Source organism: Sylvia atricapilla, chromosome 7, assembly GCF_009819655.1.
Source record: "Sylvia atricapilla isolate bSylAtr1 chromosome 7, bSylAtr1.pri, whole genome shotgun sequence".
NCBI lineage: Eukaryota > Metazoa > Chordata > Aves > Passeriformes > Sylviidae > Sylvia > Sylvia atricapilla.
In genome coordinates this window covers 17,232,589-17,254,919 of record NC_089146.1, presented here as the reverse complement: position 1 = coordinate 17,254,919, position 22,331 = coordinate 17,232,589, and the positions used below count along the sequence as shown (strand labels likewise).

Below are 22,331 nucleotides of genomic sequence, written 5' to 3'. Positions count from 1 at the left end.
AGGGGACACAAACTGGCCTAGGGAAGGTACCGGGGGCAGTGAGACACTGCCTGCACAGCCACACCAACCTTCCCCCGGCAGGATGCGTGGCTTGCTCCAAAGCTCTTCCACATGTAGTCTACGACAGATACATCCAAAATATCATGGCTTTTCTGCCAGTTTCTTCCTATGCGAAAAGGCAGGATATGCTGTTGAATTAAATAGAAAGGAGTAAAGTGCAGAACCCACAAAAGAGCTGCGGATGTCGAGCTATCCACTCTTCTTCAGGTGGGAGTCAATTGCATTGTAATTGACAGGATTCCTAAGCCAAACACAAAACAACTGGAGAGACCCTTCTCTGGAATGGAGGCACCTTCCAGTTATTCCTATCCTTCCTGCTGCACTTAACAGAAAAATGTTCTATCAGAATATGCCTTTTCCCCTATCACTCTGTCCTCTCTTACAAAGAGGTTTTGTTTAGATTGCTAAAACAGACATTTTTTGCAGTCTCCTCCTGTTCTTTCTAAATCAGAGCTTCCACACATCAATATAGGGGGGCTGACTCTACTGCAGGGGCTCTTTAACTCCCAGCTACTTCAGCAAGAATGCCCAGAGCAACCTAATGCAGACACATTGAAAAGGTGACATCTCTTAATGGTTCACCCTTTCAAACTCTTCACATGCACTTAAACGATAAGCCAGGTCACTTTCACCCTGTATTATTATACTCTGTGCAGTCCTGAAAATCTTCTGAGTGAAGTGGAAGTGGACTGGTAATAAAAGATAGTCCCATTTGTCCTGTGAGTGAGGAGGGTAAGAAAGTTGCTGGAATACTGAGCACAGTGACTCTGTTTCACATGTCCACTAATGAATGTACTTCCATCTGCCATCCTGAAAGAGCAGAGAAGCCTTTCCTTTGCAATAAAAATCTTGTGAAGTGTTGCCTTGTGCATTTGTACTGACTCAGAACTCTGAAGAAGATGGCAATTACTGGTTTTAAAGAATAAGGTATTTTATTATGGAAGTTCATCTTCATAACAACATATGCAGAAAATGACTGACAATCACTATAAACACAAAAAGGTTCATGAAAACAAAAGGATGACTATTTACACTAACTTACTACCACAAACAATAAAATACCTGAAACAGTTGAGGCAGTAAATATTCTTTTCATGTCTTGAGAGATTATTGAACAATAACTTGACATTGTACTGACACATACCAACAGGGGTTCAAGATGTTTAGATAGCCCTGACCAAGATGTACGCTGCAGGAGGCAACAAAATGTTTGCTATACACTTATGTGAACTATGTCTCTCTGTTGTTTTAACTCATGAAATTGATCTCTTACAGGGAACTTCAGGAAAAATGTTTCAGTATGAAAAAACCAAAACCCTCTACAAGACAATGCTTTGATATTTAAAGAGGTGATCTTATCCAAAACTATCTCAAATGCTTTCTCTGCTCCTCCTCACAGTTGCATCTAAACAGAAATCATGGATGAAACCACGAGTATCACATACTGCTTTTAAATATCTTAAAATCCTAAAATCAGGTACGTGAATTACTGCATGTATACAAGAAGTATTTGTCAATAAGCATATTTAGACAGTAAAAAAATACCTTAATGTTTACACCCAATTTACAAATATTCCAACAATATTTCCAACACCAACAATTGATGCTGTTGGCTTTATGTAAGAAATGCTAGTTACAGAGGTTGGAAAATGAACAGCAGTATGTAACTGAGCCCTTGTTAAAAGGTATTCATCAAAACCCAGAGAGATTCTTGTTTGCTCCTGTCCCCTACACTATCTATTTTTTTTCCTCTCTCTGCTTCTGCTTCTACTTCTACTGCGTCTGCTCCTTTCTCTGTGTTCTGTTTTACTGCACTTGTCCTCATAGCCTTCTCTACATTTTTTCTTCTCTTTGTGTACATCTGTGCTGGGGCTTCTGGTTTCATTTTTCCTACGCCGCTCTTCACCAGGGCTTTGACTTGGACTTCTTCTTATGTGCCTTTGCCTGGAACTGCTGTGATTTGAGCACGGGCTTCTCCTGCTCCCTTCATTCATGTTTTGGCTTCTACTATCCCTCTCCTTTCTTTCAGCGTCTCTCGTGTTGGTGCTATGGTATCTGCTTGTGGACTGTCTTTCCCCCTCACAGGAGTTCCATTTGTTGCTCTCTGCAGAACTATCTCGCTTTAAAGGCTTGTACTTCTCCCTATCTTTGTCCTTGTTACCGTGACTACTGGAGAGATCTTCATAAAGTTTTTCCTTCCTCGTTTTTGCCTTTCCTTCTGAATCGCTGCTGCTGCTAGCCTCTGAAAACTTGTCTTTTTTTCTTTTCTTAGAATCCATCTTCTTTTGTGCTGCTTTATCTCTGCTGTCAGTCTCGCTATCACTGCTGCTTACTGAAGTCTCACTGGAGGATGAGGAAGAGGATCTCGTCTTATGTTTCTTGTGTTTACTTTTGCTTTTTTTCTTTTGCTGCTTTTTCTTCTTTCTATCTTTCTTTTTCTTTTTCTTCTCTAGACGATCCAATTTCCTTTTATTTTCAAAATAAAAGAGTGGCACAATCAGACATGTTAAGATATACTAGATTGCAAAGTCACTGTCTTTTAAAGTTCACTACTTCTGATGACCTACACAGTAAATACATTCATCTTCATAAAAAAATCATTATATTGTTTTCCTTTTTCAGCAAAGTTTCATTTTAGAACTTCTAACCTGGCATTACCCATAGTATATAATCCACAGCTGCTCCCTCAAAACAGGAGTAATTTGATTTTTAAATTTTTCTTTAATTTTCAAAAAGATAAGTAAGAGATGTCAATCTGGGCCTTGTAACTGGGAATAAATACATTCAGTAGTGCTTTATTTCCCCTTGTAAGGCTGCTCTGGAGACTTTAGAAAATCATTGCTGCTTTTGTTTGTGCATTTTAAAAATGTATTTTGAAAATGAAAAAAATTGCAATTAGTATTCACTTCCTATTAATGATGAAAACTGAGACTGAAACATACATCTTTGAGTTCTTTAGGCAAATAATACAGATATTTCCAGTAACCTCTCTTTACATGACTAGAATCTTACATTTTCTATCTGTAAATATACAACATTCCATCATGCACTGACAAATCAGTGAGTGAATAGTGAAACTGCTTCCAGTGTATTAAAAAAATCGCTTCAGACTAATAAAGCCTAAAGGACCCAAATATTTACTAAACTTCAACTTCTAAAATATAAAAGATTATAAAAATTTCAATGTGATGGGCCAGCAGAAGTTCAAACAAAAGCAACATTTTAAACTACTCTAAACATTCCTTACTTAAAAGGAACATAAAACATGTCTGTTATTCTCAGAGATTTATTACACATATGAATACTGTATGTACCTACCTACTCATGTACCTGCTTAGCCATTCACCTTCCCCTCCTCCTTCCACTCCCCACATATGTGACATCTTTTATTCTAAAAGCTCGTTTTACGTGCTTGCCTCTGTGGGATCTACCAGTCAGTAGTAAGTATTTTTGATTTTAAACATTTTGAGGTTATTTCAGGATAACATTGCAAATTAAGAGAGAAAAGAAATGTAAGTCACCCGGCACACAACATCAGTTGGATAAAAGCAAAGCACAGGAACCTCATTAACTTAGACCCTCAGGGAGCAGTGAGCTGCAAACCCTGACACAAGCATAAGGTGCAGCTGGGCCAACCTTGGCCTTGGGGCTACAAGGTCAGGTTCAGTTCAGCCACAGGGTGAAGATAAACTTTGTCAAGTTGTAAACCAGTGAACAAGAACACAGGATTTTTAATCACAGAAGAAGATACTGTAAACAATGGAGTGCAGAGTTGTATTTTAAAATAGCAGCACAGCATCTCTAGTGAGTCAATTAGTATTTCAGTATCCCAGTTAAACTGGAAATGAGCTCCAGTCAAAGGCATTAAAATCAGATTAAAATAAAACAAGGTGATTAAAAATCAAGCTACGTAATGCCATTTGTGGTCAAGTTAGACTAAGCTGATTTTCTTCTGTACTAATGGTGCTAAATGGCACCAAAGAGTTACAGTGGCAATCATGGATGCAGTCAGAACTACTGGTGATACATATCCCCTCTCCTAGATACCAGACATACCTTAGGAGTTTCTGTTTTTGTTTGGTTGACAGTGATTTTAAAAATTCAACTTCTGGATCGTCATCTCCTTCACTTGTAACAAACTCCTAGAAAAATGCAGTAAGATTCTTACAGATAAAAATAATATCTTCATTCGGATTTCTGTTTTAAAAGTGGTACCTCTATATACCTTATTTTTGCACAGACACAAATATATTTGTATTACTAAGTCAGCCTAAGACACTGGTTAGAACAGAATACCCACTACCAAATGAAAACCCCCAACATTCTCTCTCAGAGCTGAGTAGGTGTTATAATGTGGGGGTTATACAACAGGAGTTATTACTAGCACATGAAAAAATCACTGCTAGGGAAAGAAACATTTCTGAAATAGTTAATAAAAATGAGCCAGGTTTGAAGCCCACGATTCCCCAGGATAAGTCACCTCATTGTTATCATGCTTGGATGAATAGGTAAGACACTAGTCCTGCTTGAACTCAGAGTAATTTAAGCAAATTACTTTTCTGTCTCGGTTTAGTCATTAGGAAAATGGGTAACACATCTACTTCACTGTTGTGTTATTAGTCTTTAAATGTGCACAAAGTCTTCTAGCAATGCAAAATACTGTAATCATATAATCTACATACAGTAACGCAATCAGCAAAGCAAAACTACTTTGAAGACCCTGAATTCCTCAATTTATGCACATCTGGTACACCACAGTGATGTTTTTAATTTTAGCCACACACAGAAGACGAAAGAAAAAATAAAGATTAAAAAGCTCTTACAAAGAAACCCCAGCACACCTAACATAAAGCAAATATACTGATATCAACATGATTCATTTAACAGCACCCATATGCTACATTTTTTGAGGTACATAGCTTTTTTAAAGGCAAAGGTACATCCATCTTTGCAGACACAATGAACTGTTGATTTACTGAAGATTTCAAGACCAGCTTGTAGCCATCCCCTCTTTACTAGTGGTTTGACTATCCTGCCATATGAACAAAGGTTACTTCAAGCACTGTATATTAATCTTTCATTTTACACTTTTATTTAAGTACCTCAATTAGTAATATAATTTGGGCTAAGTAAAGGCAATTGAACCATTTTCACTCCCAGAAATAATAACTGGAACAATAGTGAATCAAGTTAAAAAACCCTTTCAAATATAGCATTCCTGGCAGTAATTATTTGTGCATAATGCCTCAAACTTCCTCCAAAAGGTAGCACTGCATTACAAGTATGCAGCAGAAGCCCTAACCACTCCTTTATGAAAAATTCAATTTCTAGTTGCCCCGAAGAGGGATTTAATTTATTATATGTGGTTTAAAAAGAAGTAATTTATGATTCACCATTCTGTATGAAACAAGGCTGGAAAACTAAGTTTTTTGACATTTTTCTACTGGTATAGCTATTCAGCTTTCCTATGGATATGCATATTTGAAAACATTAAGTAACAATTCACAAGCAATCACATTTAGATTTACAGACATTTTCAGCTTACTGCTAAAAAGATATTACCTGTGATGGATCATTTGCGGTCAAGTTTCTCCCCAGTACATTTTGTTTCAGTGCAAACCCACTGTTTCTCATCTCCGCTATTAGCTCCGAGGGGTGCATTGATGGCCCTGTTCACAAAAATCACAGTTTGAATATATCATTTATATCTCTCTACCTTTTTTGGACTCCACAGTAGGAATTCGGTTGAAGCTTTGTTAAGTAAAATCACAGCTAAATCAACTCAATAATCTTCTGCTGAGCAAATAATCAGATATGATTTTCTAAAACAGCAGTCTGAAGATTCAGAATGGAAAATAATTGCATTTTTCTTTAAGTACAAGGGGATTCTCTTATGTAACTTTGTCATGTTGAAAACAATATATTAGATAAGTCTAGTAATATATTTTTATTATAGTAAAAAAGCACAGGAGATCTAAATAAAGCCCATTAAATAAGACTCAGGTGCCTCCTCTCCTTTAAAACAATGAGAAAATGCACCTCTAATATGTCACTAATAACTAATTTTTCACAATAACACAAATTTTTGAAATTCAATGTAAAAAGCAGCATTAGAAGAATACATACGGAATATAAAACGTAAAAAATATCTATGTCCTTACTTTTTCTAGGGATTGCCAAATATTTGTAGCCTCTTGACTGTTATCTCCTCAGAGATTTCTGGTTTTATTAGGTTAAAAACCTTGCTATATTTTTCATTAGAGTAGGTGTTGGCACATGATTTCTTTCTTTGCAAGAATTTAACAAGGAGTAAAATACAGGATGTATTATTTATCATTCAGACTTGACTGCATAATTTACAAACCTTGTAACTCACTCCTATGCTTTAATTGAATCCCTGTGATCATAATGTCGAGTACTTGTCTGATTAGGTACTTTTTCTTCACCCTAAATATTCACTCTCTTGCGAGGTCACTTTCAGTAAATTTCCTTCCCAGTCCCTTCACTAGCCTTACTGTCAATGAACTGTGTGAGGTAAATCTAAATTACAGGAAATGTAAAACAGGGCATGGAGCACACATTTACTGTTACTTCAGTAAAATACTGTAAATTGTAAGATTAATTAGCCTTAAGAAATCCTGCTCTGTGGTTTAAGACTTTCTTAGTTGTGAAGACTGACAAAAGTCACAGATTTTTAACACAGACAAGTATGGTAAAATAAAATGAGATTTTTGCTATAGAAAATATATGGAAAGTAACATAGCACTTTCTCAAAAGAAGTAACCTTTTTCTTAGTTTTCCTACACAATATATTACCTTGCAGAAACAAACAGGCCTACCATGTAAAGCAGGAAGGAATGAAACAAAACTTTGGAAATGGTTTAAGGAGACCCTGCATTAATGACTTTATTTTAAAAAGTTCCTGATTTTGCCGGGCAAAAGAATTTTCAAATGAGATACCTTTTAGTCTTCCTTTGAGTTTACATTTTTCATAAGTTGGGGGTTACTTTCCATCCCCCCTGTACTTTACCAAAAGTGCTTTTTCTTTTTATGTGTTATAGTATCATTGTAAACTCACAGTTAATGAATGTGTATAGGCCCCAGTGTCTACATTTTTGTATATTTCAAATTTCACACCTCGGTCTGCTCGGCAAAATCTACTCTGGCTGGAACACAAACTAACATTAGACAGACACCTAATGGCCTCTTGGTATCAGAAGAGGCCTTGATTTGAAAAGTCCGTATAAAACAGTCCATATAATTCAGTCAAAAACCCTGTATGAGGAAGTCAAACAGAGACAAAGCACAGAGTCATGAAAGGTATCTCCACACCAAAGAAACCAGAACACCTGACCAATTCAAGCCTAGAATACCTGTTATTCAAAGGCAGTTCCTCCCTATTATTCAAAAGAGCCACTGCCTAACGAAGTAACATAACTAACTTCTTAAGTATTCCTCTTCAGTGTTTCAGCATCGTACACATTTTGGAGTGTATCCAATACTTCATTATTCTCATTAGTAAGATTAGATCAAGAGAAATGCAACTTGTCCAAATCTATACAGCAGTATTGCTAAAGAACCAAGACAGAAGCCCTAACCTTGTGGTTCCCTATGAGGACTATGGTCAGAACTGAGACCAGAGAGACATGAAGGCATACTGGCCTCCAAAAGAACAATACAAAATTATTTTCCAGAAGCAAACTTTTTTGGCATTCTTTGTGCATAACACTGGAAAAAGGCAAGCAAAATAATTTCTTCTGTTTTAAGAAAAAGCTTGTAATGAATGCCCAACACTACTGATTTTTGTGCAATAGTGTCAAAGAGAGATTCATAGCTCCACCTACTGTATTTTAGTTGCAACCCAGTATTACCATGATAAGGACAGTTACAAAACTACTGTTATTCCTGTTTTGTGGACATATACAAGCTGCATCAAATGCACTCACAGAAACTTGAGACTAAAGTTGTTTATGAAATAAATTATTCCTGTTTTGGTCTCCTTACAATTGTGAGGGAAACAGTAATTCAGGTTCAGCCTAGCTTGCGAGGAGATGCAAGAATCTCCAAGAAGCTTTATTAAGTATGTAATTTTTATTACAATTAAAGGCTTTAGAAAACACTAGGAAATGAGATTCAGAAAATAAACCAACCCCACAACAGAAGTAGAGTCCAAACACAATCCTATTTCACAACCCTTCTGTGTGCAGACCCCACCCAGGTATGACATGGACAGTTGCCCAGAGAGGTTGATTATGAAAGACACTTCCTTGCAGTACGGCATCTTTGCAGTTTGAAAAACATTAACATTTTTGAGAGGATGAAACAGATGAACCTGCTTACACTCTTTTTTGAACAATGATGCCACTGAGCTTCTCAGAACTTCTGCTGCCCAATGACAGCAAGACACCTGTAGGGACACAGTAGGGAGAAAACAATCTCTGATCTGAAAAGTCTAAAGAGACTGTTTTCTACCTAGTTAACAAGTCCAGGCTGGTAAGTTCAGTTAAGACATCATATTTGACAATGGCTGCCCAGCTTAACTGAAAACCGCTATTACTATCTACTTTCTGCAACAGAACAATCAAGAAAATGTTTATTCTCATAATTAAACTCCTTTGCTTGGAATCAAAGGAATCAAATGCTTGGTGGCTTTCTTCTCCCACCTCAACAGACTGCTTTTGATTAATATTTTAATGCTGTTGATAAGTAGTTTTGATTTTCTTTGAAATGTCAGTGACAGGTTGAGGTCTCTCAGGATTCCTGGGCACAGCTATTTTATGTGACAGCATTGACATAGTTCCTTTTGAGATGCTTTTTCAAAGAGTCCTAAAAGATGTCTAAATCTGTGAGTAAATGATCATATTCTGATTTCCATACTATAAAATTTAATAGGGGATTTCTCCTGGCTAATGTAAATGAGAGAGGCAAAGCCTGTAAAAGAAACTCTAAAAACTGAACCTCACTTAACAGAGATTTGAAAAAAGCGACTTCTCAGAAGTGTCCTTGGCTTCCCTATTAAGCAGTTAAAGTTTAAACCTTGATGCCACTACGTTGCCTGGTAACCCAAAGTGGTAAGTCTTTTCAGCCTGCCTTTGGCTTATGACCACACTTGTGTCGTCACCCTCCAAGGCTGCCAGAGAAAGCAGCACTAGGTATACCTGGCAGCCCTATGCTCCAGCTGAGTCATTAACTGAAACAGATAGTAAGACTGAGCTAAGAGGCTCTCAGTTGGCTAAAATCCTTGGCTATGAGGATAGCTTATTATTCTTGAACAGCACCCATCAACTTGCAAAGAGTCACTCCTACATCAGGCACAAAAATCCTTTATGTGCTATGAAAATCAATCTCTTCATATAGGCATTCCTTACAGACTTGTAAGACAGCCAGTGAAGAAGCTACCTCTGTGACCTCATGCAGGTGAAAACATCTAGAGATATTACATCATGAGCTGGCAGAACTTTAGATACAGAAATCCTATAAAAATAGCTGATTGCTACAACTTCTGACAAGTAGTCTCTCAGCATTCTTTCATCAGCAAACTAAAAATAAGTTCAAAGCTACAAAGTTTCATCATCTGTTTCTTATTCTTCCTGAAACAAGTCAAATACAGTACCTTGCTATTTTTGAATAGGACTGTCAAGGTTATTTTCTGAAATTTGCATTTTGATAGGGAAAAGAAAAAATCTTTAAAAATCTCCCCGGTGCCACTTGGCTAAAACAAAACCATTTATCTGCTTTAGAACTAATTCACGGTCTTGGAAAAACTTTTTGTAATATAGTGTAATTAACTGCTTGTGAACATGATATTTATTTTTATGCATTAAGACAACTGACAACTTCTGTAGTTACAGGTACTTAAAATTATACTAAGGGCTTGCATAAAAAAAGTCTCCATACTTAAAGACCCACCAAAGGATTTTTAAAGGGGCTTTTTGTTTGGCTATTGTAATTCTCAAGAAACAGTGTTGTCGAACAAAGAGGTTACAGTTTCTTCCTGCTTACTTTCCACAGTTGTTCTTGCTGCACTAATTCTCTCTGTTATCTTCTGTTTAGACACTATTTAAGGATACAATTCCGATAGCTCAGCTGACTCAAAGAGTTGGGGCACAAAAACTAGAAACTTAAAACATGCAATGAAATGTGAAAGAAGGATTTGAGTCTTCACAAAGCACTACCTGAGTACAATCTCAGCATGACAACTTTTGGTGCATCTTTATAATACTTGTACAATTAAATAAACAGGAGATACATAAACAGGTTGTTTTTTTTTTTTTTTTTCCCTCAGGCATATATGAGCATTAATTACATTGGATTGCAGAAGAAGGTCATACTAGGATTTCTATAAAATATTGTAAATTTGCTTTTTTAGAACAAGGAGCACTCCAATTTCTCATCACACAACTGAGATGAATTTAACAGAATCAGTTTTGCTTCTATTAAGGAGGGGAATACAGTTCTGCATTTCAATTACTTAAGTTCCTGCCTTACAAGCAAGTTCTCCCACCCCGCATTACTACCCCACACCTGTCCCAGAAACCAGAGAAACCTATAGCTGCAATTAATTCTCTCTGTACTTCTCTTGATGCTACAAAAGCAGAGTGCATGTAACACAGTTGTTTTCAGAACGTTTTCTCTAGGAGGCATGGGCACCCTTAGGAGAGCAGTGCCCGCTGTAACACACCATCCAGCAGGCCTGCATTACAACGTGTAAAGCACATTTTCCTAATTATTCAATATGAGGGACCAGTGTGCGGAAACACCTTTTCATAACAACTGTGATTAAATATCACTTTTTCTGCAATAGCTTCAGTGGCAGTGAGGACAGACTATCATATTATGTTTGCCAGTATCATCAAAAATAGCAGTTTGTCTTCCACACGCTCACGATGCACAGCCTTGAAAGCATTTGCACAATTTACTGATAAAAGCTTTCACTACTGTCACCAGTGCAGATAAGCAAGCTGAATTATTCTTTACAATCAATGAAGTTTTAAATGGATTTTTATTGTGGAATATAAATGGAAAGCAAAGACATAAGAAACAATAATACTGTGAACATTACTGCCACCTTTGGCAGGGGAAATGAGAGCAACCAGTTGTACTTACATTGTGGCTACAGTTACAGAAATGTCTGATATTTAAGGCTGTATGCATGTTGTGTTTTGTATCCTATGTATTGTTATGAAATTAAATAGAGTACACTATATAAAAGCTACTGTAAAATTGTAGAAAATGCTGGGAAATGTAGATTCTTCATGGTGTAATTTTAATTACAACTATTTATTTTAACTAGTGCTCATTTTGCATGTCATCAAAACAGAGTATTTAGAATATTGTTTTTAGAACAGGCTTTTCTCCCTTTCAGAAAGTGTGTTCTGGCATGGGATATCTTTCCATTTACAAATGTGATCATTTTAATCTAAAAACATCATCATCATCACACCATCACACTTCTCCTGACTTGGTAAGAGAGATAATTTACATGAAAATGTAAACATAGTAAACCCTGTGCATCTGCTATCAATATGCCAGTACATGTCATGGTCAGAAAACTCCATGCTACCATGGTTAAAAATTTATGAATCAAGGACAAGATACTTTAAAGATTCTCTTTTATTGCCACACCTTTTTTGTTAACAAAGTAGGCCTAAAGCACGTTGTCAACATCCTTTCTTATAGCTAGCTTGGACCACATGAGGCCGTAACTCCTCCAAACTGAAATTTATCTGGTTTTCTACACAACAGTGGTACTAAAGCCATGCTTTGCTGTGGAAAAGTAGATAAATAAATACCTAGGAAGCAAAAAAAACCCCTCTTTTGAATTAACTAGGCTTTACAAAACATTTTGCTGTTGGATTTCAATCTAGCACACAACCATATGAAGGATAAATATACCATGAATGAAGAATGCTGCCTTTTCTGGGCGGTAGCAAAGACATAACATATGATGCAATGCTTTTCAGGTTTTGCTTTAAAAGAGAAACTAATATTAGAATAGACAGTTGTGTCAATACATCCATATACTTTCTTTGTCCACCGAGTCTTCTATGGCTTTTGTGAATGCCTTAAAAGGACATTGAACAAAAATGGAAAAAATTACAGACTGAGCTTAATCACACTCCATCGTCTGTGAACTTTTACTGAGGTTGTGACAGAGATGAGAGTAGGCACTTATTTTATCTAAAGGACAGAGAACTATTATCAAAATTATGTGATCATGACACACAGTAAATTTAGGCTGCCTCCACTAATTCAGAATCAATCATTTTTTACTGATAATTTTTTCATCTGTTTCAGAGATGAGTGCATTCAGACCATATTTACACTTCAAAGCAAGTGCTGCACTTGGCACTGAGAGAAATCAATGACTAAAACCTCTGGCTTTTAATTAGCTCTTCCTCAGAGGGCCTGCAGTTTAACTGTATTTAACACTTATGCAGAGAATTTTGGCGTAATTTGACATGCTTTTGTGATACAGTATTTCAGAGAAACCTGAGTTTCCTTTTTACTTTTTTGGAGCAGTAAAAACCATTTAACATTATCAAACTGCTATTGGAATCCATACTTATTGCTTAAATGCTAAGCACAAGATTTCTAATAGAATCTGTACTTTATGCATTCACAACAAATACCAAGGGTTCTGAAACATAAATGGAGGATTATTCTAAAATGTGACAGTTCTTAAACTATGTGAAGATTTAGTTAAGGTTCCTACTGTTCACAATCAAAGGTCTCAGCTGCAGATCATAAAGGAAGGTTGCACACACTGTATGTTTCTACAGATGACCATTTATACAAATATTCACAGTTAACATATTCAAATACCTTTTCTTGGTTATTACAAATTCAAGAGAACATTTTTTTTTTTTAAATTTCTGCATTCCCAATACAATGCAGACTTTTCTCTGTTGGGAGAAAAGGTACCATATTTGTCACTTGGAAATTGCAGTGAGATGCAGATATAATGTAACATAAACATAGGTTTCATTTTTTGCTGTCTCCATGTGACTGATAATTTTGATTAGTACTCTGGAAAGGTATTTCTGAAAAGCTTAAGACCAGTGGAACACACTAAGTCACAGACAGATGGAAACAACAGTTAGTTCAGGGGAACTCAGGAGACAAAAAGAGAGGGTGCAAAGCACAGAACTGGGTAAGGAGCCTTTAGAAGGCCGCACCTGCACAGCCATACCTTGAGTGCTTTTACTTTGGTAGACCATAAGATACCAGGTATGTATACATGTTGCTCCATTAGACTTTCACCTTTATTTGCCTGAATTTTCTACAAGGTGCTAAGCACCTCACACTACCTTTTCCTCAGTAATTCCATGGCATGGATCACATATATGGAGCCAGTCAGCTGTAAGATATGCAAAGGAGTCCACAGCAGAGGAAGATGCTCAGCACTCTTCAAGCTTAGCTTTCATTGGCCAAGAGTGCAAGAACATCTTTTAACCTTACTATCCCACTTCTAACTATGCTATTCATACAATTTGAGACACTAGCCTCACTTCCTACAATAGTAATACCTTTCTTCATAAGAAAGGAACAGATCCATAGTGGGTTCTTTGTTCAAAAAACCATATAATAAGAGTTGTAAGCATTCAAACTTTCATAGCTTTTTAGTAATCCTCTCCCTCTATCTGCCCAAACCATCACTGAACAGGATAGATTGTTTGCAGGAAGGAAGGGAAAGAAAAAAAAAAATCAGCTTGTCCTAACTTCAAGACCAAGAAAGTTGCAGGCAATTTTGAAGTGAAATAACAGTATTATTTCAAAACATTTTGCACAGGACACCAAATGATCTCTGTTCCCATCAAGTCAATGGCTTTTCAGGATTCACAAAAAAACCTCACAACCCCCAACAGATGCTGCTGGTTAATGATAAAAAAAGATTGTAAAAGCAGGCAAACTTTGAGATGCTAGTGAGCTGGGTTTTTTTGCTGGTATGCATTCTGTATTTTCTACATGCACATATACACAGTGGCATGTAAAGTAAGAAGCACAAGCGATATTTTCATCTTGTGTGAACTTTGAAAGTTAGGATTTTATCAGTAAAACACTCTGCAAATCAGTTTAGCCCAAAGCAGCATTTTGATTGCCTAATTTACCTTTGTAAAGAAGTAAATCTTCTAAGTTGGTCTCCGTAAGCCTCACAGCTGGAACATTCTAACACTACTTTGCAGTTTCCAGTGATCAAAGTTACTTTATATCTAAAACTAAGAATTTCATAATAGAAATAATGCAACACCAGGGGGTGCAGTTATCATGCAATAATTACACTCCTGGGAGATTACAGACAAGGCTGTACCCCAGGGGTGTGATTATCCCATGATAACCACATCCACTGAAATTGCCTTATTGCAAAAATAATCTCTATTCACTGGTGAGATATTATTCAATAGGTGCTTTTTTAATGGTAAGAAATTTTTTTGTATGAATTACCAGCTAGATTAGTAAAATGACCCCAGAAGCAAAATAACCAAACCACCATGCCCAAGTTAAGGTACTGACTGTCACTATTTTTGTTTGCTGAAGCACTGCAATGTAGTCAGATCTTGAAAGAGAAGAGAACACAGTTCTGAGCCACAGACACCCTCTGGCCTGCAGTGGTTTCACTGGAAAACACCAAGAGCTGTGACTGGTCTTTGCACACAAAATATTCAACACCAAATCCAACATGGCGATTGCCAGCCAGTTTTATGTGTCAAGAGGAACATTACAATGTAGTCTTCACATCAGATTAAAAGATAGCTATTCTGCTGAAATGAGAGAATCACAGCTTACAAAATCTAATGGAAAGAAAAAGCTTATATTGGACATGATGTGGGGGGAAAAAGAAATCTCAGTTAATAATTTTTCTTTTTCCTCATGGAGAAACAGAGCAGGAACTTTAGATGTAGTCAACTACATCAGCCATGAGTTTCATTTACTTGCAGCCAAACACTTCCTCTGAGGCTGACAGAAATAATGACTCCAAACAAGATATTTTGTTTCACTCTTTCTGAAGCAGGAAAAAGTTACAACAAAACACAAACTGAAGGCCTGCTACAAATCTTTGACAGGGAAACCAGACCATTTTTTAAAACCTCCTTCTGCAGATATTAGTGATGCCAGTGTCTTTAGCACTCCAGATTAAAAAACATGAAGCTCAATGTTCCCACTCACTGACTGGGCAGATTTATCACCAGCCAGGATGCTCAGCAGCACATGGACCAGAGCCTTCCAACACTGTGCTGATGCATGGTGTGCTCTACCAAGGGAGAGTATTTGCAAAGTTTGAAGAATTCTAACCTAAATTTAGCTAGGGTAACTACCACGCACTGCCTAAAAAAACTATTCCATTCAATTTGCATGAAAAGGATGTAAGATCAACTTCTATAAGGATGAAAAGATTATAAATCAGAAGAAATAAAGCATTACCAAGTTGGTAACTTGGAAGAATATAGCTCTTTCTAAAGAAGATAAAAAAATTTCAAAGATTTTTTTGATTAAAAAATGTTAACTTATTTAGAACTTAAATTTGGTCCTTCTAATACAATTAATTTCATAAACTAACTGGAATCCTTGTATATTGACTAGTGTACTAAAATTTTACTCTGGTTTCACCTTTCTTCCTCATTATATATGTATTTCTCAGCTGTACCCTTTCATTTATGAGACAATATTTATATTTCAATATCCTGAAACACCAGCTAGAAAGAAGTTTTCAACCACTTTCTAAATATGGTAATACTTCTTAGCCTTTGGAAGTACTACATGCTCTAATAATTTAGCTGAACATTTTTCAACTCTTTGAGAGTTCACTGCAAACGTATTTTTACACACTGGGTTCGTAAGAAGCCCAGTCAAAAAAATTTAGTACTCGTTCCAGACCTGCTGTATACTACCATTAATCACTGCCTATCCTTGAAATCCCTACCCTTTGCCCTGTTCAGAGACATGTGTTTTAACCTCTACATTTTAGAAAGGAACAAACAGCTTCAGAAAAATGGAATGCACTTTACCTGACCTTAGAAGCCAAGTAGTTTTGCCCTTTTTTTTTTCCTGGTGCTGACACCCATGATAAATGAAAACTGTGGAGTATTTAAATGTTTTTTACCAGCTTTCTAAGCACAAGGAGACACCTGTGACATGTGGAGGAGGGGGTGCTTGGGAAGCAATTCATGTGCAATTCAACTTGTTCCAAGTGCAATGGACTTTTTTAAACCTAATAATCAGTTCACAAAACACAGAACAGTTTCATAAAAAGATGATCTTATAAGAAGTCTCTGTCCCTTCCAAAGTAGCATTTGCTGGAGTTCTAGCCAATCTAAAGAACAGTGTGGCAGTGAACATTTTTGCAGTACTATAAAGCAATAAAAAATAATCAGGAATTCAGTCTAGAAAGCGACTTAGGAGTGCATGCAATTACTGCTAAAGAGAAGCAAAAAGAAACAGTGTTTGAGGAGGTGTACTGCATGGAGCAACAGAGGAAGGTTCTTGTAGGTGGAAACAGATGCAGAGAACTGTGGATCTGCAGCACTGTAACAACTGGGCTGAGCTCTCAGAAATGCAAAGTAATTACTCCCATCCCAGCCAACACAGGACTTCTGTCAGGCTTTCAACATTAAAAAAAACCCAACCCATACCTTTTTTTAAAATATATGGCATATGCTTTAACATACCACGTGAATGAATTATGATTCTTAGGAGAAGCAGTGAATTCAAGCGTTTGTGTTGTCACTTAACTGTAATGCTTCATTTATACACATTTCCAGAAGTCATTAAAGGAGTGTAACTTAACTTGTTATTAAATCAGATGAAGGTTTAGAAAGGTTTGTATTCCTGAGGCTAGAAAAAGCAGACAACCTTTTACATGATGTTGTAATTAATATTACCGCTTTCTCTAAGCCTTGCATTTGCTATTAAATCAAGAACTTTAAGCTTTACCTACAGTGTTTTTACATAGTTTCCCTGGAAGAAAGAGAAAGTAGCAGTATCATTACAGCTGACTATTCAAATTCAAGAACAGCATCTTACAAATTATATATACAAATCCTGATCTGTCGCCCACCCCTACTCCCTAAAAATCCTTCCTCAGCCTACAAGAGTCTAAGCTCAGCATAGCACACTGTCTTCTAACTTCCAGAGTTGAAAATGAAAGGGCACTGGCACAGTCTGAGAACATCTAAATATTTTTACACTATTTTCCTTCACGCAAAATTCATCATATATACTAAATGCTCTCTTTAGGCTTAAAAAGATGGTTTGAAAAGCCATTTGGGGGACATCTCTTTAAGTGGGAAACACCCACAGCAGTCAAATGCTGCCTACACTTACATAGATAGCTTAGTAAGGTTTGAAACAAGCAGTTATTCTTCTACTGACACTGCAGAATGTCTCTATTACACTGTAACGAATAATAAGGAATGCATATCCAGGTTTGTGGAGGCACATACAAATATTTTCCGCTTTCTCAACCAAGCACCCCTAAAATTTACCCACATCATCTGAACTGAGGTGTGGACAGTGAGTTCTGTAGCACAAAAGCATCTCTGACATGCAAGAGGTACACAATGTAATTCCACCACCAACAAATGCTCTAAGCACAGTTTTTTCTAAGTTAAGAATCATGCAAGAACATGATTTAATTTTATAACCAACTGAACAGAAAGGCTGAGCAAGTCAACTACAGGATGAGTAATACAATGACATAATCATCAGACAATGCCTAAAAAGACAGGAGAGTAAAAGTCACCATTCCTTTAACTTAGCTACTCCAGGCCTCATCTCAAAGAAACTATGTATTTCTGTGACCTAATTCTGAAAAACAAGATTGTTGATAGGCTAAATATGGAACTAAATTAGGAGCTGCTACATAAAGCAGATAACCTGAAGGAAGAGAGAAGAAAAGCAGAAACCATCAAGTGTGCAACTGTAACTGTATCCCTGTAAAATCCAAGATGCAACATGTAACTTTAAGCACAGTACAGCAAGGCTGAAGACTCATCCATGCTACATGATGTTTCTGATGTAACAGGCCCCAATTTAAAGAAATTTAAAAGCATTACAGCTTGGGTTAACTCATGGGAAAAAAGTATTGTAGGCAAAAGCAATATTCAATTTGAATGTTCATAGCCATTTCTTCAAACATAATCCAGCACTAGCTGCTGTGTGACTTCACATAACAGGATAGCTAATAGAAGAAAAAAAATTGTGGTTGAAGAAGCAAAAAGAAGTCAGATGAAAGGAAACTAGACATTTGGAAATCTAGGTTACAGTTGCTTGTCCACTTGCACAATTACATGTTTAAAAAAAGCCCACAAACCTCTCCTTTTCACCAAGTGATTAACAAAGCTATAATGATAAATTCCATCTTTTCCAAGCAGTTTGCTTAAGTTTGAACTGGGACAATCTTTGACAATCCACTAATTTTTTGGGTGACACAAATTTTGCCACTCTGATAACAGTCTCATTGCAGCTTCTCAGTTTTAGGCACAGATAGGATTAAAGCAATAAGGAATCCTTTCTAAATGAGTTACTAATTAGAAAATTAGGTCCCTGCAATTTGAAATAATTAACTCAAAATTGTGGATCCTACACTTGGAATTACCTGTTTTCCAGATTTCATCAGCTCTCTGAAATATGATAAACTTAAACCTTCTAAAATTAAACATGATGAGCTCCCCCTATATGTGTAACCACAACCTTTAACAACCATTCACTGCCTACCTGAACCATCACTGGAGACTGAACTCGCATTGATCCCAGAAAGGCCAAACAAGGGACATTCTCGATCAGTGTTGATATGACCCCACTTGTGGCATTTAATACATCTCACATTCCGCACCTAAAGGCAACAAAGCCAATTGACACAATTTAGTCACCAGTACAGCCAAACGTTTACAGAAATGTCTGTGACATCAGGCAGAAGAAAAGTTTTGAAACCCACTGTTAAGAGAGTCCATGTGAATGTTCTGCAGTTAGACAACATTTGAAATACACCCCAGCCATCCACAGAGTGAAATTTATGTCACTTGCCTGGATACCAAATGGCTGATCTCTGATATTCATATCATCCTTGGCATATCTGTTACACAAACACAAAAAAAACAATACTCAATTCACTACTGTTTTTTAAAAGACATCATACACAAAACTACCTTTTGTTGATAAAGCGTACACCCATTTCAGAGGCATAATTCCTGTAAACATTGTTTTTAATGCGTTTTCAAATATGGATGTAAAAATGAAATTAAAAAAAACAGCTGAGCTTTATTAAAAAATAAAGACTTCCAGGTTAACAGGTTTTACTAATTAAGTGTCAGGACATGACAAGATCACACAAAATGTATTTTTGACCTGCTCAAAAATATAACAGGGGAATAAAAGGGGAAAAAAGGAGACAAAAAGAAAAGCATATGAAAAAATGCAGACATCTTACTTTTCTCGAGGAGCAACTTTTTGCCATTCAAATTTGTATTCAGTCTCTCCCTCTTGCTATAAAACAGAAAACACAGTAAGTTTGAAGTTTTTCAGAATACTTCTGAATTTAAGTAAGCAAGAAGAAAATGTGAAGAAATAATGTAATGCAATACCTCTTTTGTTTCCTCTGAATTTTCAGAAAGCATGCAAAGAAAAGAAATGGTGCATTAATTACGTACGTAAAATGCAGATAGTATTTCTAATCTAAAGACAAAACATTTTATGGTTTATACTAATCAACAGTGCAAATACTCAGGAAGTAGCTTTATTTAAATGGAACGCACTTACAAATAATCAGCCTCAAGTATATAGCTATAAATCCTGTAAATCCAGAATCACCTTCTAAAACTATGTTGATTTGTTACATGAATATAAACTTTAAACGTTTCTGGCAAGAGTAGCAACAATACTTTCAAGATATTAAAAAAAAAAGTTTAGCAATACCTGCTACTTTGAAATCGCATTTGCTCTAAGCTTAAGAGATGACTATTAGAGCTTCTAAAGTAAAATAACTGCAAAACTTGGTCTACAAGAATGAGTCCATCCAAGCATTTCCAAGTGATTTCATGCAAATGGGAAAGATGCATTTTGAAGGGAACATACTTTCTCTTAGAGGGAATACATTTTCTTAGTTCTTCATTTACATTCCAATCTTGCTAAAATTAAGTGATTCATGTGAATGTCCACCAGGTATTTAGAAACTTCCATTCATGACACAGTCATAGACTCACCAGACACAAGTCAGGCAGCACTTTTGATTACTGAATTTCAGCATTTATTATTTTTCTAACTTCTGATAATTAATTTCTTGCTTTGGTATTTCATATGTTTGACAAGCATCAAGTTGAATTATGGGCATAACTTTTAAATCAAAGCAACCTGCTATTTCTGTAAAGGAGAGCAGCCCAGGTTTGTGTTGTCTGAGTCGCTGCCTTGGTAAGGTCTAGTCCTCTTCGTCCAATGGCTTTATAATTGGCTAAAGAAACACCCTTGGTTGAGGACAGAATTTATTTTTTTATTATTATTTATTTATTAATTGTTTCCTGGAAACATATTTGATCTGGTTTTTCCCTTCATATTGAACTGTTACTTAAAAAACCCAACCATTCTCTTTGAAAGAAATTAAAGTTTTGTGAGATCAATATACCTTTCTTTGCTCCAGGTGGGGCCTCATACATGAAATTAAGACCATTCTTCACACGCTCATCACCCATAAGCAACCTAAAAAAAAGCGCAGTTTGGGGTCTTATACACAAAACAGTCACATTGGTAACACTCACCAAAAAAACAAAAACAAAAACAAAAACCAAAACAAAAAACAAAACAAAACAAAACAAAAAACCAACAAAACAGTATGAAATTGTTGTGATAACTAGCATTTTTTCATTTGTTAATGACAGTAACAAAATCTGAGTACCAAAAAACCAGAGACCAGTCAATGCTTTTGCATGATCCACTGTGTACCAAAAATCACACATTTTAATCTCAACTGAAAAGCAGTATGTCCAGAGTTATGAAAATCAGATTTGTGTGACATTATTATTATACAAGGTATAACAATACATAATAATAATAATAATAATAATAATAATAATAATAATAATACATTATTAATACATTTCACGGCTGTTCTGTGAAATGTAGCATATTTTGAAATTAATTAGAAGACAGGCATAAACCACTTTAAATAAGTTCTTGTGACTTCTGCTTAACCACACATCACTGCTCTCTCCTATTACTATAGTCAATGGGAGACAGGAATTCGAATTGCTCACTGCAATATGACTTCACCAAGATGAAAACAGGACAGGAGGAAGAAGTGTGGAATCTTAAGCCCATTCTTACCTATTATCATAGGATTCCTGTTCTTTCAGATACTGTTGCATTAATTCTTCTTGTTTCTTCTTATCATATGAGATTTTCTGTTCTGCCATCCATACCTAATTAAAATAATTAAGCTTCTACTTAAATACAAAAACTATTGCAAAATACATTAATGTATAAATAACTGGCCTACTCAATTGAGAATGCTTAACGAGGGATGATCACCATTCTAATCACATGAAATGCATTATTTTCATCCAGCATTTTAATAAATGAACTTCCCACAGCAATAATTTTCAGAAACTCCAAGTTCCAACAACATTTACACACTGCAAAGACAGGAGAAAATTTGGTAGCTCAAAAGGAAAAGCAGGCTCAGAAAATACCGTGGGTGCCACTGTCTTCCCTGCACTGACCCTTGCTCGGTGAAGTCTCGACAGACCCCAGGTCCCTCGGGGGTTCCTGGCATGGGACACTGTTCTGGGGAGGGCACCTGCAACCAGCTCGAAGCAGGTATGAAATACTGGGAAAACATGGGCACATCGTCACAGGTGGGGTTTTCCTGGACGGCGTACAGTGCCTATTTGTCCTCAGAATCAGGTCTTGAAAAGCCTGAGCCAGGAAAATGCGACAGTCATACACACCTGGGAACAAGAAAACTCGAAGCTTCAGGTATTTCTTACCTATCTTCTCTGCCTCCTCCATGCTCCTTGCCCCAGCCCCGGTGTCACCCCAGGAAGATGAGGAGCACTGCTCGGGCCGTTGCAGTGCCGGCAACCCGTTCCCCCGGAGCACCCCCAGACGCCCTCACCTTTTTGATGTTAGATTTAGAGGCGGGGTGAAAATCCTTCTTGCACATGAAGTTGGCGAAGGACTTCCCCATGGCGGCGGCGGAGCGGGAGGCGCCGGCCCCCGCACGGACAGGCACGGGGACAGCGACAGGCACGGAGAGCTCCGGGGCGGCCGCGGCCGGGCCTTCC

At 36.8% G+C, this 22,331-nt stretch overlaps 1 protein-coding gene across 1 annotated transcript; it reads right to left on the bottom strand.

Moving 5' to 3' along the window:
• Window positions 1-972: 972 nt before the first annotated feature.
• Window positions 973-22,293, bottom strand: CIR1 (corepressor interacting with RBPJ, CIR1). Its single transcript, XM_066322789.1, has 10 exons — window positions 22,163-22,293; window positions 21,373-21,467; window positions 20,675-20,748; window positions 19,641-19,654; window positions 19,487-19,542; window positions 19,084-19,132; window positions 18,775-18,892; window positions 5,623-5,729; window positions 4,117-4,202; window positions 973-2,526 (listed from the first exon to the last, which is right to left on the bottom strand). Exons 1-10 carry the CDS (start codon window positions 22,232-22,234, stop codon window positions 1,794-1,796), a joined length of 1,404 nt encoding a protein of 467 aa, XP_066178886.1. The 5' UTR covers window positions 22,235-22,293; the 3' UTR covers window positions 973-1,793.
• Between the last annotated feature and the right edge of the window lie 38 nt (window positions 22,294-22,331).

Coding starts and splice junctions, on each gene's coding strand:
- CIR1 (XM_066322789.1), bottom strand. CDS start 22,234: ATGGGGAAGTCCTTCGCCAACTTCATGTGCAAGAAGGATTTTCACCCC. Junction 20,749..21,372: donor CAGGAATCCTATGATAATAG/GTAAGAATGGGC, acceptor GCTTTTTTTTAG/GTTGCTTATGGGTGATGAGC. Junction 19,133..19,486: donor AAAGTTGCTCCTCGAGAAAA/GTAAGATGTCTG, acceptor TTTGTGTAACAG/ATATGCCAAGGATGATATGA.